Raw genomic sequence first — 23576 nt, forward strand, 5'->3', positions numbered from 1 at the left:
GCATGGTGTAACCTTTTGGAGAGACACCAAGTGCTTTTGAAGAAAGGTTGGTATGCATCAATTTGTAATAGATGCGGTATGAAACAGCAAACGGAAGAGATCCGTCTTTTAGCTCCAGTCCTTCGGAATGAACATCTAGACATAGTACGTCCATAATGTTCTTGTCTTGAAGGGAGACGGTAAGTCCTGGTTTGCAGTTGAAGTAAACTGGTCCTTGAACCAGATTTGATTCGACGATCCCTAGCACAGAGGGAGTGAAGTTAAGATGCCTCTTATCTCGTAGGGCGAGATAGACTGGGACATCTAGGCCTTCTCTGAAGAGAGGCTTCAAAGCCACTTGAACGCATCCTATATGGAGGTATTTGAATTTGTTCCTGACTTTGAAGAGAGTTTCTTCAGGGAGAAGGGTGATCTCCGTGAATTCATCATTCGTGGCCACGTTCTCCTCGGTGATAATAATAACATCCTACTGGGAGAAATTGAAAGTATTTATTTTGTATACCTGGTTTGGATCTATCTTGGGGATAGACCAATTCTTGAGGCGATTTTCAACTTTAGCCAGATGGGCTTCAGCTGAATTATGCTCAGCTAAAATCTTTGAAAAATCATCTTCTGATTTTTGCTTGGTAGAAGAGGAGGAGGAAGAAAAAGTTGTATCGACGACTGGCTGGGAATGGGGAGAGATTTTCGAAAGGAGCTTAGAGAGCATAAGAGGGGGAAAAGGGAATCTGGAGATTTCTAGGAGATGGAAATAAGATCTTACTAAGCTCATAATCTTTTATTTTGATAATAATCTATCTCTTAAATAAATCGAATTCTTCGATCAATCGATCTATATTCAATCATCTTCATATCACCTAACTATAAATTCTCAATCATGAAGGTTAACCACGCCTTTATCATGATTTCTAGAGAATGGATAGCTAGATTTTATCAAGAGATTGAATAAGAAAGATTCCTAAATTGGATTTATTTAGTATATAGGTTAAGAATCAAAAGGAAAGAATATAACCTTAGAGAGATGTTAGATCCATCTTCTCCTCCACCCCCAGATTCAGAGAGGAGTTTACTCCATGAGAGAGAAAAGAAAGAGAGAAAGAGTCGGTATAGGCGGGAAGCCGAGAGTAAGACCCTGGATGGAACGACCTAATTGGAAACCAGGATGTCCCTTTATCAATTTTCAAATTTACTAAACATGCCATTTTTTTTTGTTTTTAATAACTTTTATTAATAATAATGTGAAAGTTATGAATACGAAGAGGTTGAATATGAAAAGTTTGGCTTATTTACATCTAATAATTTATGATTTTATATTTAATTAAAATAAAAAATGGAAGGTTGAAATCATACAACTTATTTATCTCCTACATGTATATAATGTACTATAATTATTAATTAAATACATAAATGAATATAATATGGATTCAAATAAGTACCATTAAGTCAAAGTGAGCATAACTCAACGGTAATTGGCATAATCTCTAACCAAGAGGTTGTGAGTTCGATCCCCACCCCTACATACTAAATAATAATAATAATAAGTACCATTAACTTTTAAAAATATTATGCGTATTTTGTTTCTAAAAAATTTTGCTAAGTTCATAATGCAATTATACTACAAATTCAATAAAAAAATTTATTAAGTGAAATATAATTTTTTTAAATTTATCTTTGAATAGATGAAAATTTAAATGTATCATTAAGTTTATTAATGTATGGTGCTAAAAAAAAGTTTATTAATGTATGGAATTTAAAAATGTTAAATAGAAAAATTATTTTTATTAAGTGGAATATAATTTTTTAAAATTTAACTTTGAATAGATGAAAATTTAAATGTATCATTAAGTTTATTAACGTATGGTGCTAAAAAAAGTTTATTAATGTATGGAATTTAAAAATATTAAATAGAAAATTATTCTATTTCACTTTTAAAATTTTTATCTTTAATTATAGAGCTTTAATCGAGAAATTTCAAAAGGATTACAACTTTTATACTTTCTGGAACTACAAACTGAAGTTTTCTTCCACCGTTATTTCACCATTGAAATTCAAGATACATTAATATTCTATTAATTTATAGAAGTGCTTTCTTTTCGCCGTTCTTTTTTTCAATAAATAATGATTTTTTATAAATCTTTTACTATGTTAATATAATATAATATTGAATTGAAAAATCATACGTACATAGCACGTGGTAGTAGAGTCAAATACTTAGTACATTCTTACTTCCACCAACATTTAGGATTACACGGTCAAATACCTCATCTCATAAATTATCACTTAATCTCACAATCTCAATTATTTTTTAAATTTAATTCATAATTCTTTTCAAAATGCAAATCAAAATTATCTGAGATTCTTATTTAATCCAAATTTAATTTATTATATACTTCTTTAATTTTTTTTTATTTAACTTATATAATAATTATTAAATATATTTATTTTACTTTCTTTGTAAATCAAACCATTCACAAAAGATCAAACAATTAACCAGGTAACAATTTTACTTAACAACTTTCATTTGAACGGCAATCTATGTAATTAAATTTTAATTATCTATATGTTCTCTATCATTTTCTCATTTTTGTTTCTTTTTAAATTGATGTAAAAAAAATAATATTTAACCTCAACGAAAAGTATATTCATTCAAATTTGAAATTTTACAAAAAAAAAAAAGAAAATACGTCCCAAAATTTTTAAATCACATGCAAATACACGTGATTCTAACTAGTGTTTGTAAATGCTTATCAACATATCTCAATCAAGATTCGAAAGGTTGATATTGTCGAAATGTCGAGGTCTCAATTTGATAGATGCCGATGGAAATTTCGAGAAAATCATAAAAATCATGAAAAATATTGGAAATTATTTGGAAAAAAAACTTTAGTTGGGGCTAAATTAAGTTGAAATTTACCATTTTTAATTCTCATATATAGAAATATAAGTAATATATGTAAATATCAATGTTTTGGAAATCTAAAAGAAAAGTTATGAAAATTACAGAGGATATTAATAAGAATTGATTGAATTAATAAATGAAACATTAATTATATAACTTAATTAAGCTATATCCTATAATTGAGTCATTTTTATTATCGTATCTACAAAATATTAGTAACGTTTATGTGTTAATATCGATTTCTATTATCGTATCTACAAAATATTAGTAACGTTTATGTGTTAATATCGATGTCCACGAAAATTTTGATAAGAATCGTGAAGATTAATGAAAATTGTTTAAAATAGTAAGTAAGATCGTGATTGTGGCTTATTAGACTATGTAGTGGCCTCGCCAGACCCGACTCACCTGCTAGTATAGAACTTTCATCATATGATCAACTGTGGAAAGTTCGGAATTTTTAAACCCACACTATGGGCTACCACCACTGTCCATGATTGGTCACAACCAAATCAACGCGGGTCTCTAACACTCCACGTTTCCTAATCACATTTGCAAACTAAATAAGGCAATAAATGACCTCAAACAAGCACCGTGGGCATGAAATGATGAGTTAAACTACGTGTTGTATCTTGGGCTGCCAACACTCTAAATCTGATGCCTCTCTCTACTACCGCTATACAATTATTCTCCTTCTTATCTATGTTGATGACACTATTCTTGTAGGAAATAACATCACATTCATTGATAAGTTCATTTGTATGCTAGACAATCGATTTGTCCTCAAGTATCTAGATCAACTTAGCTACTTCCTCAACATTCAAATTGACCACTTGTCTATGTGTCTCTTACTTAGTCAAGCAAAACATATTGACGATAAACTCTCCAAACTAAACCTGCAGTACCTACAAAACCTAATTGAGCCGTTAGCATTGACGATCGCAAGTATATTACTACATACTGTGTTTTCCTTGGTGCTTCATTGATATCCTAACCCTCGAAGAAGCATAATGATATTTCTCGGTCCAGCACTGAGTTCGAATATCGGGCTCTGGCCCATGCCTCAGTTGAAATCACTTGGGTTCGACAACTTTTTCAAGAGATTGACTTCTCTCTTTCCACTACACTGATACTTTGGTGTGATAATCTCAGGGCTGGTGCCTTAGGTTGTCACCAATGGTACATGCGCACACCAAACACATTGAGATCAATATTCATTATGTATGTGACTAGGTCCTTAATAACCACCTTGATGTTCGGTATGATCTCTCTGATCAAGCCGTTGACGGCCTCACCAAATCTCTTGCCAACTCTCAATTTGCGTATCTGCGTTCCAAATTTGAGCTATTTTTCTCACCCCCTTATTTGCCGGATGTTATAAAGTGCAAGTAAGCTCACCAAGTTGGTTTTGGACCAACCCCGTAATCTTCTCAAAATTCAAATTGATATTGTTAATATTTGTGTAACTACTATTATACAAATTATTCAATTTATTTTATTTCTAATTTTAGTTCTCTCACCCCTATATTTAAGGTGAATAATTTATTTTATTTCTAATTTTAGTCCTCTCACCGGTATATTTAAGGTGAGAGAGCTGTGAACACAAAGAAATCAAATAAAAAACACTTCTTAAATTACTTTCTTTTCCGTTAATTGCTTTCTTGACTCGGGAACCTTTCAAAACTATTTTCTAAAGATCAGAGCCTAGGTCACTTTTTAAAATTAATGGATCAAATAGGAACCTATCATCCAACTCAATGATAAAAAATGTATTTCACCAAAAAAATTTATTTATAATTAAAAATGTAGCTGGATCCAAATAAAGTAATCAAACCCGGTTTCCACTGACCCGTATTCAACGAGGCAACGGTGATTAAAAACCGGTAAACAAACAACCGAAACCGGACGATTTGGTCGGATTATATTGAAGATTTTGTACACCTGAAAAAATATTGGATTCGGTTTATACTCTATGTTTACAAAACGAAGAAGCTCTAGCAGTCATACGGCGTTCCTCTAATCCCTAGTTTCTTCTTGCGTTCGTCTAAAATCTCTCGCCTTCCATCTCCGCCCCACTCTCGGTTCTCCCATGGTAGCAGCAGATCAGCATGCCCCCTCACCTTCAGCAACAAATTAACTCTACAAACCGAAATCATCTGCTAGGTCTCTCCATTTCGGCGTGATTTGGAGATTTCCATGGCGAATCTGTTGCTGAGGGATCTGGAAGCTGATGGGTGGGAACGCTCTGATTTCCCCATCATCTGCGAATCTTGCCTCGGTGATAACCCCTACGTTCGCATGGTGCGTTCATTATTTATCTTATTTAACTACCCCCAACCCCGCGAGATACTTCGATCCCGTTCTTGAATTAGGCACATAAATTTTCGAATAAGTCCTTCTGTTTGAACACCCACCCAGATGGTTTCTGTTGACTGTTTATGAATTTTATATGTTGACATGTATGAAATATGTGGGAGTGTAATGGATGATGATGGTAGCTGGAGTTGTGCTCTTTTGCAATTCACGGCTTACTATATGATTTAGACGTAACTCTGATTAATTGGACGTGATATCTGAATGCAGACGAGAGCTGATTATGAACGTGATATCTTCCTTATCTGAATGCAGACGAGAGCTTCTTCTTCCCTCCCTTCCTTAACATTGGTGCCTCCATCAACTCCTCCTGCCCTGCGTGAAAACGCTGAGCAATGCCCGGCGGCAGATAAAGAAGAAGCCAAATCCAAGAACTCGATGAGCTCGAGGTTCGCGCCCGGTCCAATGCTTTTCGTTCTTTAATTTATTTATTTTTAGATATCTATGTGTATATTTCGTAAGGTTAAACAAAAGAGATCTTGATTTTGGGGATGGAGATTTTATTGTAGTACAGAGTTGTCATCTTCGCCTTAATTTCTGTTTCTTCCTTTCCAATTTTTATCTTCAAATCGGTTTCTTCTCCTTCAATTTTCATCTTCTGAAATCAATCTTCTCCAAATCGGTTCTCCGCTCCCTTTACGTTCTGATTTTTCATTTTTCTTTCGTGGATCCTGTTGTGGCTAAAACCCTCTTTCTATCTCCTCCCTTCACCATTTCTCAACCTCTCTTTCTCTTAATCCCACATTCTTCCCACTGTCTTTCTCTCGGCGGCAGCGGCGACGTTTTTAAATTTCCTTTTGTTTTTTTCTCATTTTACCGTTCCGGTTCCACGATCCATCTCTCTCAAAATTTATTTTGTATATATGTAAGAATCTACAGGTCGAATGCATCTCCACCTTGTGTTGCACCCAAAGAGAATTTCTCCGTGCTCGTTTCTCTCAAAATCTGTGTTCTGCACTTCATCTTCTTCATCTCAGTTGTCCCATTTCTACTCCCCATCGTCAAGACCAGCTCTCGAGCCTGCTTTCAAGCAGGCGTCGACTTCTTACTATGCTTCTCTCCTCCAATCTTGCATTGTCCAGAAGGCGATAGAGCCTGGAAAACAGCTTCATGCACGTATATTCCAAGTGGGTCTTGGATTCAACCCTCTATTGGCTACCAAACTGGTTAGTCTTTATGGTGCCTGCAACTCTTTGACGAATGCCCATCTCCTATTTGATAGAATTTCCAAACGAAATTTGTTTCTCTGGAATGTTATGATACGAGGTTATGCATGGAATGGGCCGTATGAGGCTGCAATTTCACTTTACTATCAAATGCAAGATCATGGGTTTGCCCCAGATAAATTCACCTTCCCATTTGTCTTAAAGGCTTGCTCGGCTCTTTCTGTCATGGAAGAGGGAAAGAAGATTCACCAACATGTCATACGCACTGGGCTGGAGACTGATGTGTTTGTTGGTGCGGCCCTAATTGATATGTATGCGAAGTGTGGCTGTGTGGAAAGTGCTCGCCAGGTGTTTGATAAAATTATTGAGAGAGATGCGGTGTGTTGGAACTCGATGCTCGCAGCTTATTCACAGAATGGGCAACCAGGTGATTCCCTATCTCTCTGTGGAGAAATGGCGTTTGCAGAAGTGAAACCCACCGAGGGGACACTTGTCATCTCCATCTCAGCTTCTGCTGATAGTGCAACTCTTCCTCAAGGAAAAGAGCTTCACGGGTACAGTTGGAGACATGGATTTGGGTTAAATGACAAGGTAAAAACCGCTTTGGTAGATATGTATGCCAAGAGCGGCTTTGTAAAGGTTGCTAGAAGTCTGTTCGAGATGCTGAACAAGAAGAGGGTAGTCTCTTGGAACACCATGATTACTGGGTATGCAATGCATGGTCATGCTACTGAAGCTCTGGACTTGTTTGAAGAAATGAAGAAGAAAGCTATGCCTGATTATATAACTTTTGTTGGCGTTCTAGCAGCTTGCAGCCATGGAGGGTTGCTCGATGAAGGGAAGATGTATTTCAGATCCATGGTGATTGATTGCCTTATAGATCCTACTGTTCAGCATTACACTTGTATGATTGACCTACTTGGCCATTGTGGTCACTTGGAAGAAGCTTACAATCTGATAATGGAAATGAGAGTGGAGCCTGATGCTGGTGTCTGGGGTGCCCTGCTTCACTCCTGCAAAATCCATGGCAATGTGGAGATGGGTGAGCTTGCGTTGGAGAAGCTATCCGAGCTCGAACCTGATGATGGTGGGAATTTTGTAATTCTATCGAACATGTATGCCCAAGCAGGTAAATGGGAAGGAGTTGCAAGGATGAGAGATCTCATGATGGATAGGGGGTTGAAGAAAAGCATTGCTTGTAGTTGGATAGAAGTGAAAAACAAAGTTCATGCCTTCTTGTCAGAAGATACTTCCCATCCCAAGTTTGAAGCAATCTATGCAGAGTTAAAGAGGATAGGGAAGTTAATGAAGGAAGCTGGCTATGCACCACAGACCAGTTCAGTTTTCCATGATGTAGAGGATGATGAAAAGGTTGATATGGTGTGCAGCCACAGTGAAAGACTAGCCATTGCCTTTGGACTCATCAGCACAGCTGCAGGAACCAGGCTCTTGATTACCAAGAATCTTCGAGTTTGTGAGGACTGTCATGTGGCAATCAAGTTCATATCGAAAATTATGGGAAGGGAAATAACTATTAGAGATGTTAATCGTTACCATCACTTCAAAGATGGACTTTGCTCCTGTGGTGATTTCTGGTAAGCGATTGAAACGAAATGTTGAAGATTCTGGCTTGGGCGACTAAATGGGTAGCAGAAGTAATTATGTGGACAAGGACTGAAAAAGGACAATGAAAAAGAAACATTCGAATTTAGGATTCGTTTGCCACCAATAGCATTGAATCCTTGGAAATGAGAAATCATAAAGCAGAAACCATAACATTTACCTGTCGCCATTGCCACAACGAGGCCATGGTATTTTTTCTCTCCTCTCTATGTCTTTGTGATTTTTTATCCTATATACTAATAGTATCTGTTATGAATGCAGACCAGGAAGAAGAAGTTTCATTTTGATGCATGTGGTTCTGCAGGTTAGTGTGCTTTTTGCGTATTCTTATGCAATTCAGCTGTCTGTGTTAAGTTTCTCAAGACAAGTTTTTTTGTTATACAAATTTCAGAGTTTGTGGTCGGGAGAATTTCTTTCACTGTGAAAAATGTGGTATGCTATTCAACTATCTTGATGTTTTGTTATAAACTAGTTTTATGTTATTGTTTGTGGTCAGACAGTATTCCATTTTGACGTCGACCTACATGGTTCTATAAATGTATGAATGGAATATTGTTTTCCTCTCACTTTTGTTTTCACGTCTAATTAATTTTAAATTTTAATATAATGAAGCATGTCCATTTGAAAGAATGAGATTTTAATTTCTTTGAAGGGTGGAGGATGAAAATTTGAACAAAGAAATATTAACTCTCTCTAATAGGAGAGATGTGATTTTATTAATTTGAATAAGAGATAACTTGAGAGAAATGGTAAAATATTTCACAAGTTCTACATATACAATGAATTAAATTTCATGAAGATTCAAGTAATTATAAACTTCCAGTTTGATCGCTTAGCAGGTCTTTCCAGCTATGCTGTTTCTTACTTGCTTTATGCTAATTTGGTTTAATATTGACCATGCAGGCTAGATCTGGTATAGATTATGAGTCCCATTTGGTAAGGCACGGCCAAATGATACTATTTGAAGCTTCAAAGAACTACACCGTATTACAAGAGGAACCGTGCACATGTTTGTAGTTTCTATATTAGGGGTGAATGCACTAGAGGTTCTGAATGCCCTTACAGACATGAGATGCCTGAAACTGGAGAGCTGTCCCAACAAAATATAAAGGATCGATATTATGGGTATGGTTGGCTTATTCCCTTTGAATGATTAGCTATTGTGTGTCTGATCTTTGTCACCCACATTTCTCTATGATCTTTTTTACAGTCATCATCTTGCATTTGGTTCCATATTTTAGACATAGCTATATATCATATGAAGTATAGTTTTCCCAAAGTAATTATGTATTGAAAAAATTGGGATAATTCGTTCTTACCTACAAGTGGCCATTGGTTAAAAAATCTACTTTTAGTGCTAGCTACTTTAATTCCTGCACCTTTTCTTGTTGTTAGGTTGCTTTGCACTCTATTTTATGCATGCAGGGCATTTTGAATTCCGACTTTTATTTCTTCTCTTTAATTAGAACACAAAACTGCAGTCCTCTTTCAATTGATACTGGATAGAACCACCTTTTCCTCCATCAGGCTACTATTGTCTTTCTCTATCAACAACCTTTTATTTACAATCATTTTCTTGATTATTTTTAGATCAGAAACAATTGTATTGACCGAAATACTGCCATTGTCTCTCTATCAACAGCATGTTATTTGCAATTATTTTCTTGATTGTTTTTAGATCAGAAACTTGTATTTACATAAATAGCAGCATTTGAAACTTCATTATTGTTTTAGATAATTACCTAATTTTTAGATATCCTAAAAATTGATCATTGTTTAAATTTTAATTTCTACTATTATTTGAGATTACATATATCTGTTTATCAAATAAATAATACATAGTGATTGCATAGTATTTGTATCACTTGTCCTGGGGAATGCAAGGGTTTTGTTTGCTTGGGGATTTCTTACCTTCAACATTTTCCTGGAAATTCCCTCTTTCATGAAGGCCTCGACATTGTATGATACTTACATACACATTATGGTGACTCTTTGTTTAAACTGATGGAATGCAAAATCCTAGTTCAAAATAGGAGTTCGTTTTTCTGTGTACTAGAGATTGATGTCTCAGATTACGAGGTACGCACGTCTCTGTTCAGGTATGCAGGTATAGGACTACAGTTGCTATGCACTTTTTGTCTGGTACTTTTTGTTTGGTAGGATTTATAAAGAAATCATCCTTTCATTGAGAAAATCAGTTAGATGTTACATTGCATCGAGTAACCATATGATCTGGATTATCTTAAGGGCTCAGCTGCCGAATATATAACTGAAATGGATGACTGAGCTAAATTTCATTCTCACATTTGATTGCATGTGCCTTTTATCAAATGAACGTCCTTCCGGAAGGAATCCCCATCGTTAAATTTGAAGGATTAACAATACTGCAATTGGAATGATTAACAATACTGCAAGAATGTTACAAATTGTATTTATCATATACATGTTTCTGAACGTGTAACATCTGTTGTTAATTGGAATGTGCACAGATGTATTACTCATGAGATTACTTTCTTTTCTAATTCCTCAGGGTTAATGATCCAGTTGCACTGAAGCTTCTTAACAAGGCTGGAGAAATGCCTTCTCTAGAACCTCCGGAGGATGAGAGTATTAGAACCTTGTATGTGGGCGGTCTAGATGCTCGAGTCGCCGAGCAAGATCTTCGGGACAACTTTTATGCTCATGGTGGAATTGAATCCATCAGAATGGTGCTACAGCGAGCATGTGCATTTTTAACCTACACCACCAGATTGTTGATGTATTATGGTAAACTAATCCTATGGAATACTAAACTTGTAGTTACCGAGTGGTATTTCTGAATACTTACAAATTCTATTTCTAACATGTTTCTTCTGTCATATTCTGCTGCGAAATTCCAAAGTTTCTTTGGTTTCTGAATTATGTTTACTGTACCGTAGATCTTTTTTTGCTACACAGTCTTAAAATTTCCCCATCTTATCTATAGATTGACTGCACACCGATGCCTGAGGAATATAACCATGAGGTAGTTGCTTGTTTACATGTTTAGATTACCACAAGCTATTTGCTATTTGCTATTTGCTCTTCTTTATCACTCTGCATGTTACAAGTCTTGTAACTTAACCAACTACCGAGTTAAACAGGTATCAAATTCTCTGCAACGACTGTAGCCAATATGAGCGAAGTTTGTTTTCACATTTTGGGACACAAGTGCAGTCAGTGCATTACAGGCCGAAGAACCCGTCATTTTTACCGAATGGACATGAGAATCTCAACAAAGACATTAAGGGTAAAATTGAAAATTTTAAAGGGCCAATGACCAACTTGAGAATTACTCATAACGATTAAAGGCTCTTGCCTAAACTTTATTGATCCAGCCTTTGTTCGTTGTAGATAATAGCAATGAACCTTGAACTGACTTGTGTGTGTTTCACAAGAGATTTTGTAGATAATCAATAAGTCACTAGCAGAAGTATTTGGACAGTAAATTGTCCTTGTTGTTTTGTAATGTAACTGCCTCAATTTGGACTAATCTCTCTATTATATTCGTAGTTCATTTTAACGAAGTGGTGAGGAAAGACTCAAGAGGTTTGCTTTATCAATTGTATTCAACATTCAAAGTGTGAATTTAATGAATCCTAGTGTTTGATTCATCAATGCATTACAATACCAAATCTTCTTTTTTCAGTCAATCTGAAAGTGTTTTATTTTTTGTTTTACAAATTCGAGAATGAGGGCTTGAACCTTCGACTTCTAGAGAAAGAATAAGGTGTCTTAAGCTAAGGATATGGTTATTAAACCAATACATTTATTGAGAATATAAAACTAAAAGGGAAAAGTTAATAACCGATTCAATACAGCAAACCTATGATGTGATTCTTGGATCATGTGGAATTTATTAATTGAGGATATTAATTCCTCTTTACGTCACGATTTGAGGTATATGCCAATTACCGTTAAATTATACTCGTTTTGACTGTTTTTTTTAGTTAAGTAGTTGTGTAGAAGGTACATTCTTTTCGATTCACCCAACTCAGGTAGATTCTTTAAAAAATTTAAAGGAAATAAATTCAAATATAATCAATACAAGGATTTAATATATGAACTTGTATTATTAATATAGATTTTTATATGTGTTTTCTCACCCCGAATATTATAGGGTTAGACAACTATTCCCTGAGATTAGTTGAAATGTATTGACCCAAATAATCACTAATATAAAAAAGAGATATATATATATATATATATTTATTTATCATAGAAGTTAAAAATGAGTAAATTTTCTAGAAGATATTATATTAAAATATAACAATTTTTTCCACCCAATAATTCTATTTTCTATTTTTATTTATTTAAAAAAATCAAAAAAGAAAAAGTTTGGCTCTTAAAATTAAAGTCATTAAATATTTGACAACTAAAAGAAAAAATGTAAAAATAATTTTTTTTTGAAATAATGAGTTATCAAATATTTAATTTAATGATATTAAGTAAGAAGTTCCCCGAACTATAACGAGCCAAGTTTTTTCAAAACAAAATTTTTATTTTACTCGAAGTGCCATTTTACAATTTACATTTTTTTTTCTGGTTCATATCGAGGCTTTTTTTTTGTAGATCTGATAAATATAATCTTCCGTTTTCCACACGTTGGATCATTTCTCCCGTCTGAAGATCACATTCTGACACGTGGCCGATGACAACACGATCTAACTGCACAGTTTAAAGAACTCCTTGGAAACGGAAACGAAAATTTTAAAATTAAGTTTTATTGTGATTTGGCGTCCGATGCTCCAGAAGCTTCCATCGCCTCGTGGGGGTATATATATAACGCTTTCGGCTTTCCCACGCAAATCTTCTTTTGATGGGTATTGCGTTTTTATGCGAGAACGAGCGATTGTTGCCGTGAATTTCCGTTCGTGATCGAGTAGGAAGAACACTCGATTACCTTCAGCTTCGATTTAGGTTTGGCCTTCGCTGATTTATATGGTTAGTTCTCTCTCTCTCTCTCTCTCTCTGATTTGATGAATTTTACACGTCTTTTCCTTATTTGAAACGATATGTTGGGATTCTGATCTATATGCGCATTTGATTTTGCTTTCAATGATGTTTAGTTGAAGAATTAGGTTCCGGTTATTACTTCAATTTATTTTTTCTGTGATTAGCATGTTTGTGGGATGCTGATGGAGTATTTTCTGCATTCTTCATGGAAATTTTGGGTTAAATTATTATCTCATCGGAGTATCTATTATATCTCTAACCATTTGAAGTCATGAATGTTCTATTTCTTTTTTTGTCCGTGTTCCGATGAATATTCAATTGAAGGTTCGGATTTACTGACTGTTCGATATGAGATGACATTCATATACTCAACAAAGCTGTTCATATTTAGTTTTGTTTTGTCTGATCTTGTCGCAGATGTCGTACTCTAGAAAGTCAAGGTATTCCCGCTCTCCTTCTTACGAACGATCGCTTTCAAGATCCCTGTCAAGGTCGAGGAGCCGTTCGAGGTACTTTTTGCTCGGGAATCATCTGCTTGCTCGATTTTTCCTATCTTCTCTAGATCATTTGTACATGGTGTATTTATATTTATTTTGTGGATTCTTAATTTGTTTTCAGGAGTCCTTCAAGCGACGTTGAAAATCCTGGCAACAATTTGTACGTCACTGGTCTGTCACCTAGAATGACAAGAAGAGAACTTGAGAAGCATTTTTCCGCTGAGGGAACAGTACGTCATGGTTTGCTTATTTTCTTTTAAGGCAATTTTTATGGCTTGTATTTCTGGTGGTGGTGTATGTGTTTGTAAAATCTTTTTCTGGTGATTAGATTTATAGACTATTTTTTTAGTTTGTGAAAAGATCTGGTGGTGTATGTGTTGGTAATTATTATTATTATTTTTTTGCTGGGGATTAAATGAACTTTTTTGTTCTCTAGGTGTTAGATGTTCATCTTGTAGCTGATCCATGGACCAGAGAATCTCGTGGATTTGGATTCATTACCATGTCTAGTAATGAGGAGGCTGAACGTTGCATCAAATATCTGAATCGCTCTGTGCTTGAGGGTCGAATAATTACTGTGGAGAAGGTAAAAAGTTAAACCAAGTATTTTTCATACATTCGAGTTGTTTTTCATTGTTAGTTACTATTGTCTTGTTCTTCTCCAAATATTAATGGGAGTTCGGATGGTTTATTGTATGAGATTTGAACTATAAGATTTTTTGCTTCCTTGGGCTTGAAGTTTTTTTGGCAGCAGGTTAGCTGTGTGTAGCAGCTCTTCACCAAATTCAAACTACAACTAAACAAACAAAACAAACACATGAAGTCTCAGACCAGGGTTGTATGCCCTGCATTTCTCTTTTTCTGGCAATTGAATCCTGTGTTATTTCTTTTCATTTTTTAGCATTATGTTTTTTAATTTGGACCCTGAACTGCGATTTCCTCCCCTGCCGGTAGCGGTAATCCTCCTTGGATAGTCAATTGAATTGTCTCATTCTTTTTATCTTTAATTTTCCAACAGGCACGGAGGCGGAGAGGAAGAACTCCAACTCCAGGGAGATATCTTGGACTTAGAACAGTTCGTGGTGAGCTTTCAATTGATTTTTGGTTTATCGCTGGGAAATATCTTGAAATTTCTCTGATCCTTTTCTTTTTTCTTATAGTGAGACGCAGATCACACAGCTACTCTCCTCGGCATTCCCCCAGTTACTCTCCTTATAGAAGGAGCTCGAGTCGCTCGTCTCGTTATTCATCTGAACGTAGCAGGAGCAGATCTCATTCTCCCTACCGCCATCGAAGATCATATGGTTCTCCATATCACCATAGATCGTACTCCCCTTATAGTCGGCGTAGATATGATTCTCCATATTATAGGTGCCATAGGTCATATTCTCGATCTGGATCTCGCTCTCCCTATTGTAGGTCACCTACCAGGCGACATGACAGGTCGTACTCATCTTACTACGACTATTATTCCCGTGATGATTGTTACTACAGAAGGCACAGATATCGGTCAGTTTCGAGGAGTGTTTCCCCAAAGGCAAGGATTTCTGGTAGGGGTTATTCCCGCAGTTATTCTCCCAGGCCTAGGAGAACTTTGAGGAGTTACTCCCGCAGCCCATCCTCTGTTAGGATTTACTCTCGCAGCCCATCCCTAGAACTGAGAAGTTATTCTCGTAGTGTTTCTCCTGAACGAAGCAAGAGATCAGGGAGCTATTTGGAAGGAAGGAGCTCAAGGAGTCGCTCTCGCTCTCGCTCTCGCAGCCATACCTTCAGACGACATAGCCACAAGGTTTATGAGAACTCAGGTAAGAGAGAGTATTCTGGGGGGAGTAGGTCACGAAGTCGAAGTGTGGTTTCAAGATCTGTTAGTCCTGCTTGATCGATCAACTTCACTGGTCTGTACTTACAATGGGAATCGATCAATTGCAATTGATCACTATATTCTGGACGACAATGCAAAACTATGTGGTGAACTTAGACTTGTATGTACTGCAGAGGGTTGTTTCTTAAATTGATGAGCCATGGGAAGCGAAGGGATGCCATCTAAAATCATGTTTAATGATTAATCACGTTTCATCCTTCAACGGAAAAAAATTTATGTGAAATTGCTGAAATTCTAGTCTAGAACTTTATGCCAATTTACTCTTATCTGCGTTTCTAGAAAAATTCCATATTAGGTTCCTGTATCTTGTTTCCCTTGATGGTGTTGAAATTGAATCAAATTTTGGGATCCATCTCAAATTTAGGAATGACTATCTCATTTCTCTTCTTCATTAGAACTTTATTATTTTTATCCTTTTTCTTTATCAGATCCATAATTTTTTTAATGATTCTTTTATAAAATATTTATTTTTCATTTTTACTAATATTTTTCTTCTAATCAAAGGGTGGGTATGATTTTATTATAAAATATTATAAATTTATATTTAATTTTTAATTTTTTTACTTTGTTATTATTAATTAATATCAATGGATCTTTTAAAATGGAATTATATATTAAAATAATAAAATTTAATAAAAGTTTATATTATATGATAGTTGCTTTAGTTGATGTAATTCTATTTAAATTATTTATTATTATTAATATTAAATAAATTGTTATAAGAAAAAGGATTTATTATCCATATATAGTAATATAATAAATTAAAATTTATTATTATTGTAATTAAAAAACTATTAGCACAAATTAGTTAGAAATAAGTAATGATATAATAGTAATTGTTATAGATTTAAATTATAGATTGTTTTAGTAAACAACCTCATAGAAATTTCGATTTCAAAAAATTTATAGTAAATAACATCAAAGAAATAATATTATTTTCATTCCGATTCCTGGTAGGCCATGTCTAGGAATGAAGCAATGAAAATTAATTTTTTCATTTCATTTGAGAATGAATTGGAATATATTTGAGAACATAAATGACAACATTGGCTATTACATAAATGACAACATTACCTAAATGATATAAATTTATAATATATCTGACTATATAAAACCGTAAAAGATTTTTGCCACTCATCACAATTTTCTTTTATTTTAATTATTCATTATTTATTAATAATAAATAAATTGTTGCAATAATATAGTAATAAAATTAATTAAAATTTAATTATTATTGTGATTAAAAAAAAATTAGCACAACAATATTGTAATATAACTAAAGAGAAAAGAGGAGTATACTAGTAATCATTGTTTAAAGAAAAGAGAATTATACTAGTAAAGAGAAGTATACTGGTAATGGTTTGTTTGATTCCGATTCCAGACTTATAGTAAACATCGAAGAAATTTTAATTCCGATTTTAGAAAATTTTTCGAATGTCTAATTCCAATTTCGATTTCAGACAGTTTTAGTAAACAATATCAAAGAAATTCTAATTCTGATCTCAGAAAAATTTTCGTAAACAACATCAAAGGAATAGTATTCCCATTACGATCCATTTTCATTCTCATTTCAATTTCTGATAGGTAAACAAGGTCTTATTGTTAATTTAATATAGTTTTTTTTTAACAAAGAAACAACTGTAGTATCAAACGAGTGAAGATCTGATTTGCTTTGAAAGAACACAATAAATAGAAAAATTTCGGTTAAATGCATTTTCCAACTTTTAATTTGGATTGAACATTCAGAACAGACTTTGGTTGGCTCTTTGATTCTCTAGTCTCCTCAGCATAACCGAGTATTTGGCATAATGGGGTCGATCTCCGGCAGAGTCATTTGCTGAGATGAAAGTGAGTTCTGTGATATTTTACTTCCGTGGAAAAAGTTGACTGTAAGGGTATAACATATCTTCACAAAACTAAACTTCTCAAATCAAAAGAGAATCGGGTTTCCCGTTCTACCGACAAAAAATTTGTGGATGAAGCACTGGTATGGTTTACAGCATGCACTTGTCTGCAAAATAAGACGACTCTTCGTCTCCAACGAAAGAAAAAGATGAGCTATACATGTAAAAACCGAAACTGAGGATACTAACCAGTTTCTTCAAAATTTACCCTGTTGCCCGTTGAAAAGAGGATGTAGAAAAGCGCAGCCATAAAGTATAGGAAAGAGGTAAGCAACAGAAATCCTTGGAAAGAGCCCACAATTTCCACGAAGAAACCAACCCCAACTGTCCCCACGATAGCAGCGAGTGTCCCAGCAGTGTTAGACATCCCTGAAAAAAACATACAGAATTTCGTCTCAACTCGATAAACAAAGCAGTTGTTTAGAAAGAACAATAGACGATCAAATTATCAGTTCAATGCAGAATTGCTTGGTTGTCTTGTGGGGTTGTCGCTTTTAGTGTCATGTCTTTTCCAAGTGCTTATGGATGACTAAAGTGTTCTTTAAAAATGTGTAGTGGAAGTACTTTTGACCAGTTAAAAGCATTGGTTCGAAAAACTATGAAAAACGGACAAAAATGACGTAAAAGTGCATCCAATGGTTGAAGAAGATAGTTAAAATGATAACGTACCATGAAGCACACCAGAGTATTGTGGAGCAATCTCCTGTAAAGCAGAGATAAGAAAGAAAATTTTAAAAGTGCAAGAATTGAAAGTTGATTAGATTGTTCAGTGCCACCGACCTGAAGGTTCACAAGGAAACCCGAGTGGCTGAAAGATTTCAGTCCAACTGCCAAAGTCAGCCATGCGGATGCAATTGATGCACTCTTAGCTGAAGCGAGGCCAATCAGAGCAATCCCAGGGCCAATAAAACCTATTGACTGAAAAGAAAAAGGAATTGAAGAATTTTTTAGTTCCTGAAAAAAAAAGAGGTAATTGAGGACAAATGGAGAAGTGGGGAGGGGAAGGGGAGGCAACATAGAGACAGGCTGAGGAAAACAGAAGAGAATACTTTCACTCTTTACAAGTTTACAGCATTATATAACAAGCAACTATTTTCCACAATCAACTAAAATCAATACTAACATCCAGTATACCAAAACCTGGCCAACAAATTTCCATGCCTGGCGGGGGAGGGTAAATATTTTATCGAGCTAATAGTAAAATTTGTCTTCAGATCCATGTGTCATAACAAACTTGTTATTTGGACCATCAGGGAGGTAGGTTAAGTCTGTTAGCATTAAGTCTTTTGCTAATCCTAGAGATATGTTAAACTCAAAGAGGGGAAAAAACCATGAAATCTGATTTATGTATCTGACAAGTCTAAAGTTCTATTATCACAAAATAGAGAAAATCTCACATTACTTTGCAAAGAAAAAAAGGGTTGATAATCTTACATTTCTTATTTCGCATAGTGGAACTTATTGAGAAAATTGAGATAGTGAAGTGTTGCAATAATTTGTGTGACAAAATAACAAGTAGCTATCAAAATGCATCTAAGACTCTATTAAGGGTGTGTTTTTAGTTGGTCGAAACACTTTAAAGTTGATTTTCCATAAAATAACTATAATATGATGATCGGGAATCATTTTAGAATTACTTTATGGTAATTTGCATTTGTAGAATCACTTTCCCCAATTTAAGTGTTTTTTTTTTTTTTGATATCCATGTATCCGGGCCAACTTACATGCATCTCGACTATTCACGGGCCAACCGCCTAATCCTACTACATTTGGTTGACAAAGAAACTCGTAGGATATCAAATCTTAGGTAGGTGGCCACCAAGGTTTGAACTCATTCCTTCTAAGTCTTTTGCTATTTACATTGGCCCCTTGGACCATCCCATGATGGTTCCAATTTAAGTGTTTTAAGAAAAGATATTTTATAGATAGTGTTTTAAGAAAAATATATATTTTTTTCAAGAGATTAAATTAGAAGGTATGTCAAACATACCTTAAGTATATCCTAAATGATTAGCAGTTAAAAAATATAGAAACATTAAACATTGTATAACTCAAAGTTAGCAAACCAGAGTAGTGCTGCTGATGTACACTATTCCCAATTCTTTGTTAAATGTTTCATTTGTTACTGAAACTCTTTTCAGTTTCTTTCTGAAAACATAACCTAGAGAAACAGTAAACACAATAAACAGACTGCTAGGCTAGAATTCAAAGAAAGTTACTTATATAGAAATAGAGCAATGTTCACCTGCATAATTTTTCGAGTCAAAGTGATAGTTGTACCACTTCGTATTAACCCATCAGACCATAGTCCACCAAAATATCCCATCAGTGCCATCACACACCATGGAACAGCACTAAACCACGCTGCTTGTCTGAGGTCAACATGATACACCTGTATCAGAAAAAACATCCCATCGTTCAAGAAATTCACAAAGAATTTAACATGCAGAACTTAAACAAATTAGCTAAGTGCTACTCACTGAGTTGAAGTAGATGGGCATCCATGAAAGAATCACAAAGAAACCCTACAGGAAAAGAAACGGCATTAAAATAAAAGTAGCACCCAAATTTACTTCTCCACTAGTAAACATTCCATTGCATAACACAGTGAACTTCTTTGAAGATCACAAAGTGTAGGGAGGTGGCATAAGTTTACTCTCTGCTGGTCGGGGTGGCATAAGTTTACTCTCTGCAGGTAAGAGTGTAGGCAGTAAAAGAAAAAAGAGGCATCTAAGTAAGATTGATTTATCTCTCTTCGTAAAGAAGCCGCAGACAAATTTGGTGATCAGATCCATCAACAATTTCAGTAAAAAAGCACACCGGACAAGATCCTATGAATCAAATGGAAAGAAAAAAAAAAGTTTGAGCAGTACCCAACTATGCATAGCATTTGCAACGATAAGGGACCATGTTGGCATTTTAGAAAGCAGACGCTTAAAAGGAGGAATCACAGTTGTTGTCCTAGATGCATTCTCCACCATTAAAGGTTGTTGCCTCTTGTTCATTACATACTCCATTTCATATTTGGATATCTGAAGATTCCGGTCAGGAGTACTGGATATTGCAGATAACCATACCAAGACCCATAAAAACCCTGACAGCCCAAAAATGACAAAAGGTCCAAATATACCAGCTTGAGACATTAGGATTGGAGAAAGCATGAGTCCTATTGCACTTCCTAACTGAAATCCAGCCATTGCTATACCGACAGCCCTGGCTCGTTCTGTTGGAGGAAACCATCTACAACAGAAATAAAGGAGTTATTCTAAATGATGAATTGAATAATTTGGTCTTCAGTTATTCTATTGATAAGAAACTGAGCTTTCATGGAGAAACATGAAAGAATATAGAAGGGCATATAAAAACAAGCCCACCAAAAGGGGATTGCCCATTACAGAAACTGACACCAAAAGGAGATCCGCCTACAAGAAGGGGCCCATTACAGAAACTGACACACATAAAGAGGTGTTAAATCTAACCAAATCCCAAACATTCTTGGACCTTTCCAACCCCAACATTCTTGGACCTTTCCACCCCCAACAACTCAACAATTGCAAATGATGAAGCTAACATTCAAATGATTCATTGTTGAATGTTGACCTTGACTCAATTGTTATTCTGAATGAAGTAGAAAGTTTGGAATCATTAATACCTAGCAACCATGTTGTTCATACAAGGAAGGGCCACGCCTTCAGCAATGCCAAGCAAGGCACGCATGGCAAGAAGTGCCCATAACGAAGTCTCAGCAGCCCAAGGAGTCAGAAACGTGGCCAGTGACCACAAAGCCACCCCCCATGCCATGACCATCTTGCCACCATGGTGGTCCACCAGAGCTCCACCGGCTATTGGAGATACGAAATAGCCCCAAAGGAACGATGACTGCAACAGGCCCAACCTTTAGATAATTGCAAGTGATAACTGATAATAGTGTTATATTCAAACACTTATGAGTTATGATGCTCACCGTAAAGATCATAAGTGACAGCAGCCCTAAAGACAAACGTAGAAGAGTAAAAAATCTCAAGCTTCTAGCAAAGATATCGATATTAAAAATCGCTCTCATGTAAGAGATCGATCAGTTAATGGTTAGTTCGCAACGGCTGGAAATTGTCATAAATCTTTTACCAATAAGCATAAATTGATAGAAAAAGGTGCAAGAAAATCACTATTTGCTTCAATTCTATATCATATTACCTTACACCTGCCCGTAGAACCCAAAAATCGAAGAAAAGATGAATATCATATCACAGATATTAAAAATTGCTCGAGTGTAGAAGATCGATCAGCTAACGGCTGTGAAATTGTCATAAATATTTTACTAAGAATCATAAATAGATAGAGAAATACGCAAGAAAATCACTATTTACTTCAATTCATATCATACTATCTTACACAGGCAAAGCCCAAAAATCGCAGAAATGATGAATTTAAGATTCCAGTGAACTATCTTGCAGAAACGAAAAAAAGAGAAAGAAAACCAGCAATTTATTCATGAACAAAAACAATTAACGAGAAACACAGCTACCTGAACTATGCCGGCAAACGATCGGCTCCAACCATGAGATAGAGACAAAGGAACGATTGCTACCGACATCACAACCCGATCGGCATTACAAAGCGCGAGAGCCAAGCCAAGCATAGCCACTACTTTAACCCTCTCGGACGTGATAAACTCGAAGAAACTCGGCGCCTCGACCTCCTTATCCTCAGCAAACGAACCGAACTGAGCATCATTCGACGAAACCTTGATTCGAGAAGATAGAACAGAGCTAGAAAGCAGTGACGAATCATTACGAAGTCCAAAACCTTGCAATTTGAGAGAACTTGAAGGCAATTTGAACTGAGGTGGTTCAGGCTTGATCGGCTTAGGGCTCCGGCGACCTGAGAATCGACGGCAGCACGCCGGCGGGCCGAGAACGATTGCAGAGTTCATAGTGATTCACAAACGCAACACTGACTTCCGTCCGACGACTGGGACTGGCCCCGAGACTTGGTTTGAGAGCGGCGTCGGCTATGTATTTTTTGCGTGGATTTCCCAAAATAGGCCTCTGATGTTCCAGAGGTATGTGGTAGATTATGTAAATAAGTAGATGTTCGAAGGGTAAGAACAACTTTACATGTGTTTCCGTCGTCTACTGAGTACTGACCTTGCAGCATCGTCCGGGAAACATATATATAATATAACTTTATAAGACCTAAATTAAAATTATATATTTAGCCGTTTCTTAAAAGATAAAATTTAGCATAAATTCAAATAAATATATAAATAAAAATAAAAGATAAAATTTAGCATATACCACTAAAACAAGTTATTAAGTATTGAAGTTGATTGATAAAAGTTTTCTAATATATAATTCAAAATATAATTGTTATCAAACGGGCCCTTCATAATTTGAACTTTTTGTTTATTTATTTCACTGATTTTATTTGCATTACTTATGATTCGGCCACGGTGGGGCTGCTATCTACAAAGGAAACTCATCATCTTCGACCATTAGCTCATCAACATGGAAATTGAAAGGGAGGACATGAGTCTATTTGATAAAGAAACTATCTCAAATTATGCATGAGAACTCCCCTATTCAAGGTGAACCTCCACAACAATAACAAGAATAATCTCAATAACAAGACGATGAACCAACCCCAAGAAAGTTAAACAGATTTATGCTTGGTAAGATGATCAAAGATCAAGAAGAAAAGAGAACTTGTTCCTATCTTCAAGATTTCAAACTCTCCACAACCTAATTGATCAAACTAGATTGAAAGTTCTAAACATACATTCTAAACACAATAATACAAAGAAAGCTTAAAGCTTGAGAGAGATTAAACTCAATCTGAAATTTTCATTCATCAAATGTTGTGTTTGAAAAGCAAATGTACATCTCTATTTATAGTAATTGAAAAGAAACAACCCTTGGATGAAAAGACACAACCCTTGAAAAATACATAATAAATTAAATATGTGGATGAATCTGGATTTTTAGATTCATGAAATTTTTTGGATGACAAGATGTCTTTTCAAGCTTGAAGGGATGCAACTCTTCACCAAGTGTGAACACCTTATCCTGTAAGTGACCATTCAACTCTTTTTGTAGTCTTTTAGCTCTAGCTCTTGTAATTGTGGCATAATGATTGGCTCATGATTGGGTTGACTTTGAGCATAAGCTTCATTTGAGCTGATTTGCGCTTCCTCCTTTTGTAGGCTTTCCCCGTGCACTCCGTGATCACTCATTTCTATATCATTCTCCCGTTCTTTGA

At 35.3% G+C, this 23576-nt stretch overlaps 4 protein-coding genes across 8 annotated transcripts; 3 read left to right on the forward strand and 1 right to left on the reverse strand.

The window, feature by feature from the left end:
- Positions 1-4850: 4850 nt before the first annotated feature.
- On the forward strand, positions 4851-10962 carry MAC5B (CCCH-type zinc fingerfamily protein with RNA-binding domain-containing protein). Its single transcript, XM_088121725.1, is given in 7 exon segments — positions 4851-5200; positions 5483-5501; positions 8402-8493; positions 8965-8989; positions 8992-9018; positions 9021-9186; positions 10592-10962. Coding segments are annotated over 7 exon segments (723 nt in total). The 5' UTR covers positions 4851-5095; the 3' UTR covers positions 10881-10962.
- On the forward strand, positions 5518-9054 carry LOC111018927 (pentatricopeptide repeat-containing protein CRR2, chloroplastic). Of its 3 annotated transcripts, XM_022295187.2 has the most exons (5): positions 5518-5661; positions 6152-8249; positions 8323-8365; positions 8453-8493; positions 8965-9054. In XM_022295187.2, the coding sequence occupies exon 2, from the start codon at positions 6157-6159 to the stop codon at positions 8035-8037; it is 1881 nt and encodes a 626-aa protein (XP_022150879.1). In that variant the 5' UTR covers positions 5518-5661; positions 6152-6156; the 3' UTR covers positions 8038-8249; positions 8323-8365; positions 8453-8493; positions 8965-9054. The 3 variants fall into 3 exon arrangements, with proteins under 3 accessions (XP_022150879.1, XP_022150882.1, XP_022150881.1); XM_022295190.2 differs by lacking the exon at positions 5518-5661 and having other exon boundaries at positions 5668-8249; XM_022295189.2 differs by lacking the exons at positions 5518-5661; positions 8453-8493 and having other exon boundaries at positions 5668-8249.
- A 1900-nt stretch (positions 10963-12862) lies between the features above and the next one.
- LOC111018970 (uncharacterized) lies at positions 12863-15781 on the forward strand. Of its 2 annotated transcripts, XM_022295248.2 has the most exons (6): positions 12863-13023; positions 13453-13544; positions 13654-13762; positions 13969-14118; positions 14551-14614; positions 14693-15781. In XM_022295248.2, the coding sequence occupies exons 1-6, from the start codon at positions 13021-13023 to the stop codon at positions 15409-15411; spliced, it is 1137 nt and encodes a 378-aa protein (XP_022150940.2). In that variant the 5' UTR covers positions 12863-13020; the 3' UTR covers positions 15412-15781. The 2 variants fall into 2 exon arrangements, with proteins under 2 accessions (XP_022150940.2, XP_022150941.2); XM_022295249.2 differs by lacking the exons at positions 12863-13023; positions 13453-13544 and having other exon boundaries at positions 13654-13772.
- Positions 15782-17321: 1540 nt separating this feature from the next.
- Positions 17322-22443, reverse strand: PHT4;3 (phosphate transporter 4;3). 2 transcript variants are annotated; one of them, XM_022295239.2, is made up of 9 exons: positions 21844-22443; positions 20971-21197; positions 20192-20558; positions 19799-19843; positions 19564-19710; positions 18099-18236; positions 17988-18021; positions 17508-17687; positions 17322-17425 (listed from the first exon to the last, which is right to left on the reverse strand). In XM_022295239.2, the coding sequence occupies exons 1-9, from the start codon at positions 22249-22251 to the stop codon at positions 17409-17411; spliced, it is 1563 nt and encodes a 520-aa protein (XP_022150931.1). In that variant the 5' UTR covers positions 22252-22443; the 3' UTR covers positions 17322-17408. The 2 variants fall into 2 exon arrangements, with proteins under 2 accessions (XP_022150931.1, XP_087978154.1); XM_088122028.1 differs by having other exon boundaries at positions 17322-17687; positions 21844-22440.
- Positions 22444-23576: the final 1133 nt, after the last annotated feature.

The sequence above is a fragment of the Momordica charantia genome (assembly GCF_013281855.1).
Source record: "Momordica charantia cultivar OHB3-1 chromosome 3 unlocalized genomic scaffold, Mcharantia_2.0 BLBB01000003.1, whole genome shotgun sequence".
In the NCBI taxonomy this organism is placed as follows: domain Eukaryota; kingdom Viridiplantae; phylum Streptophyta; class Magnoliopsida; order Cucurbitales; family Cucurbitaceae; genus Momordica; species Momordica charantia.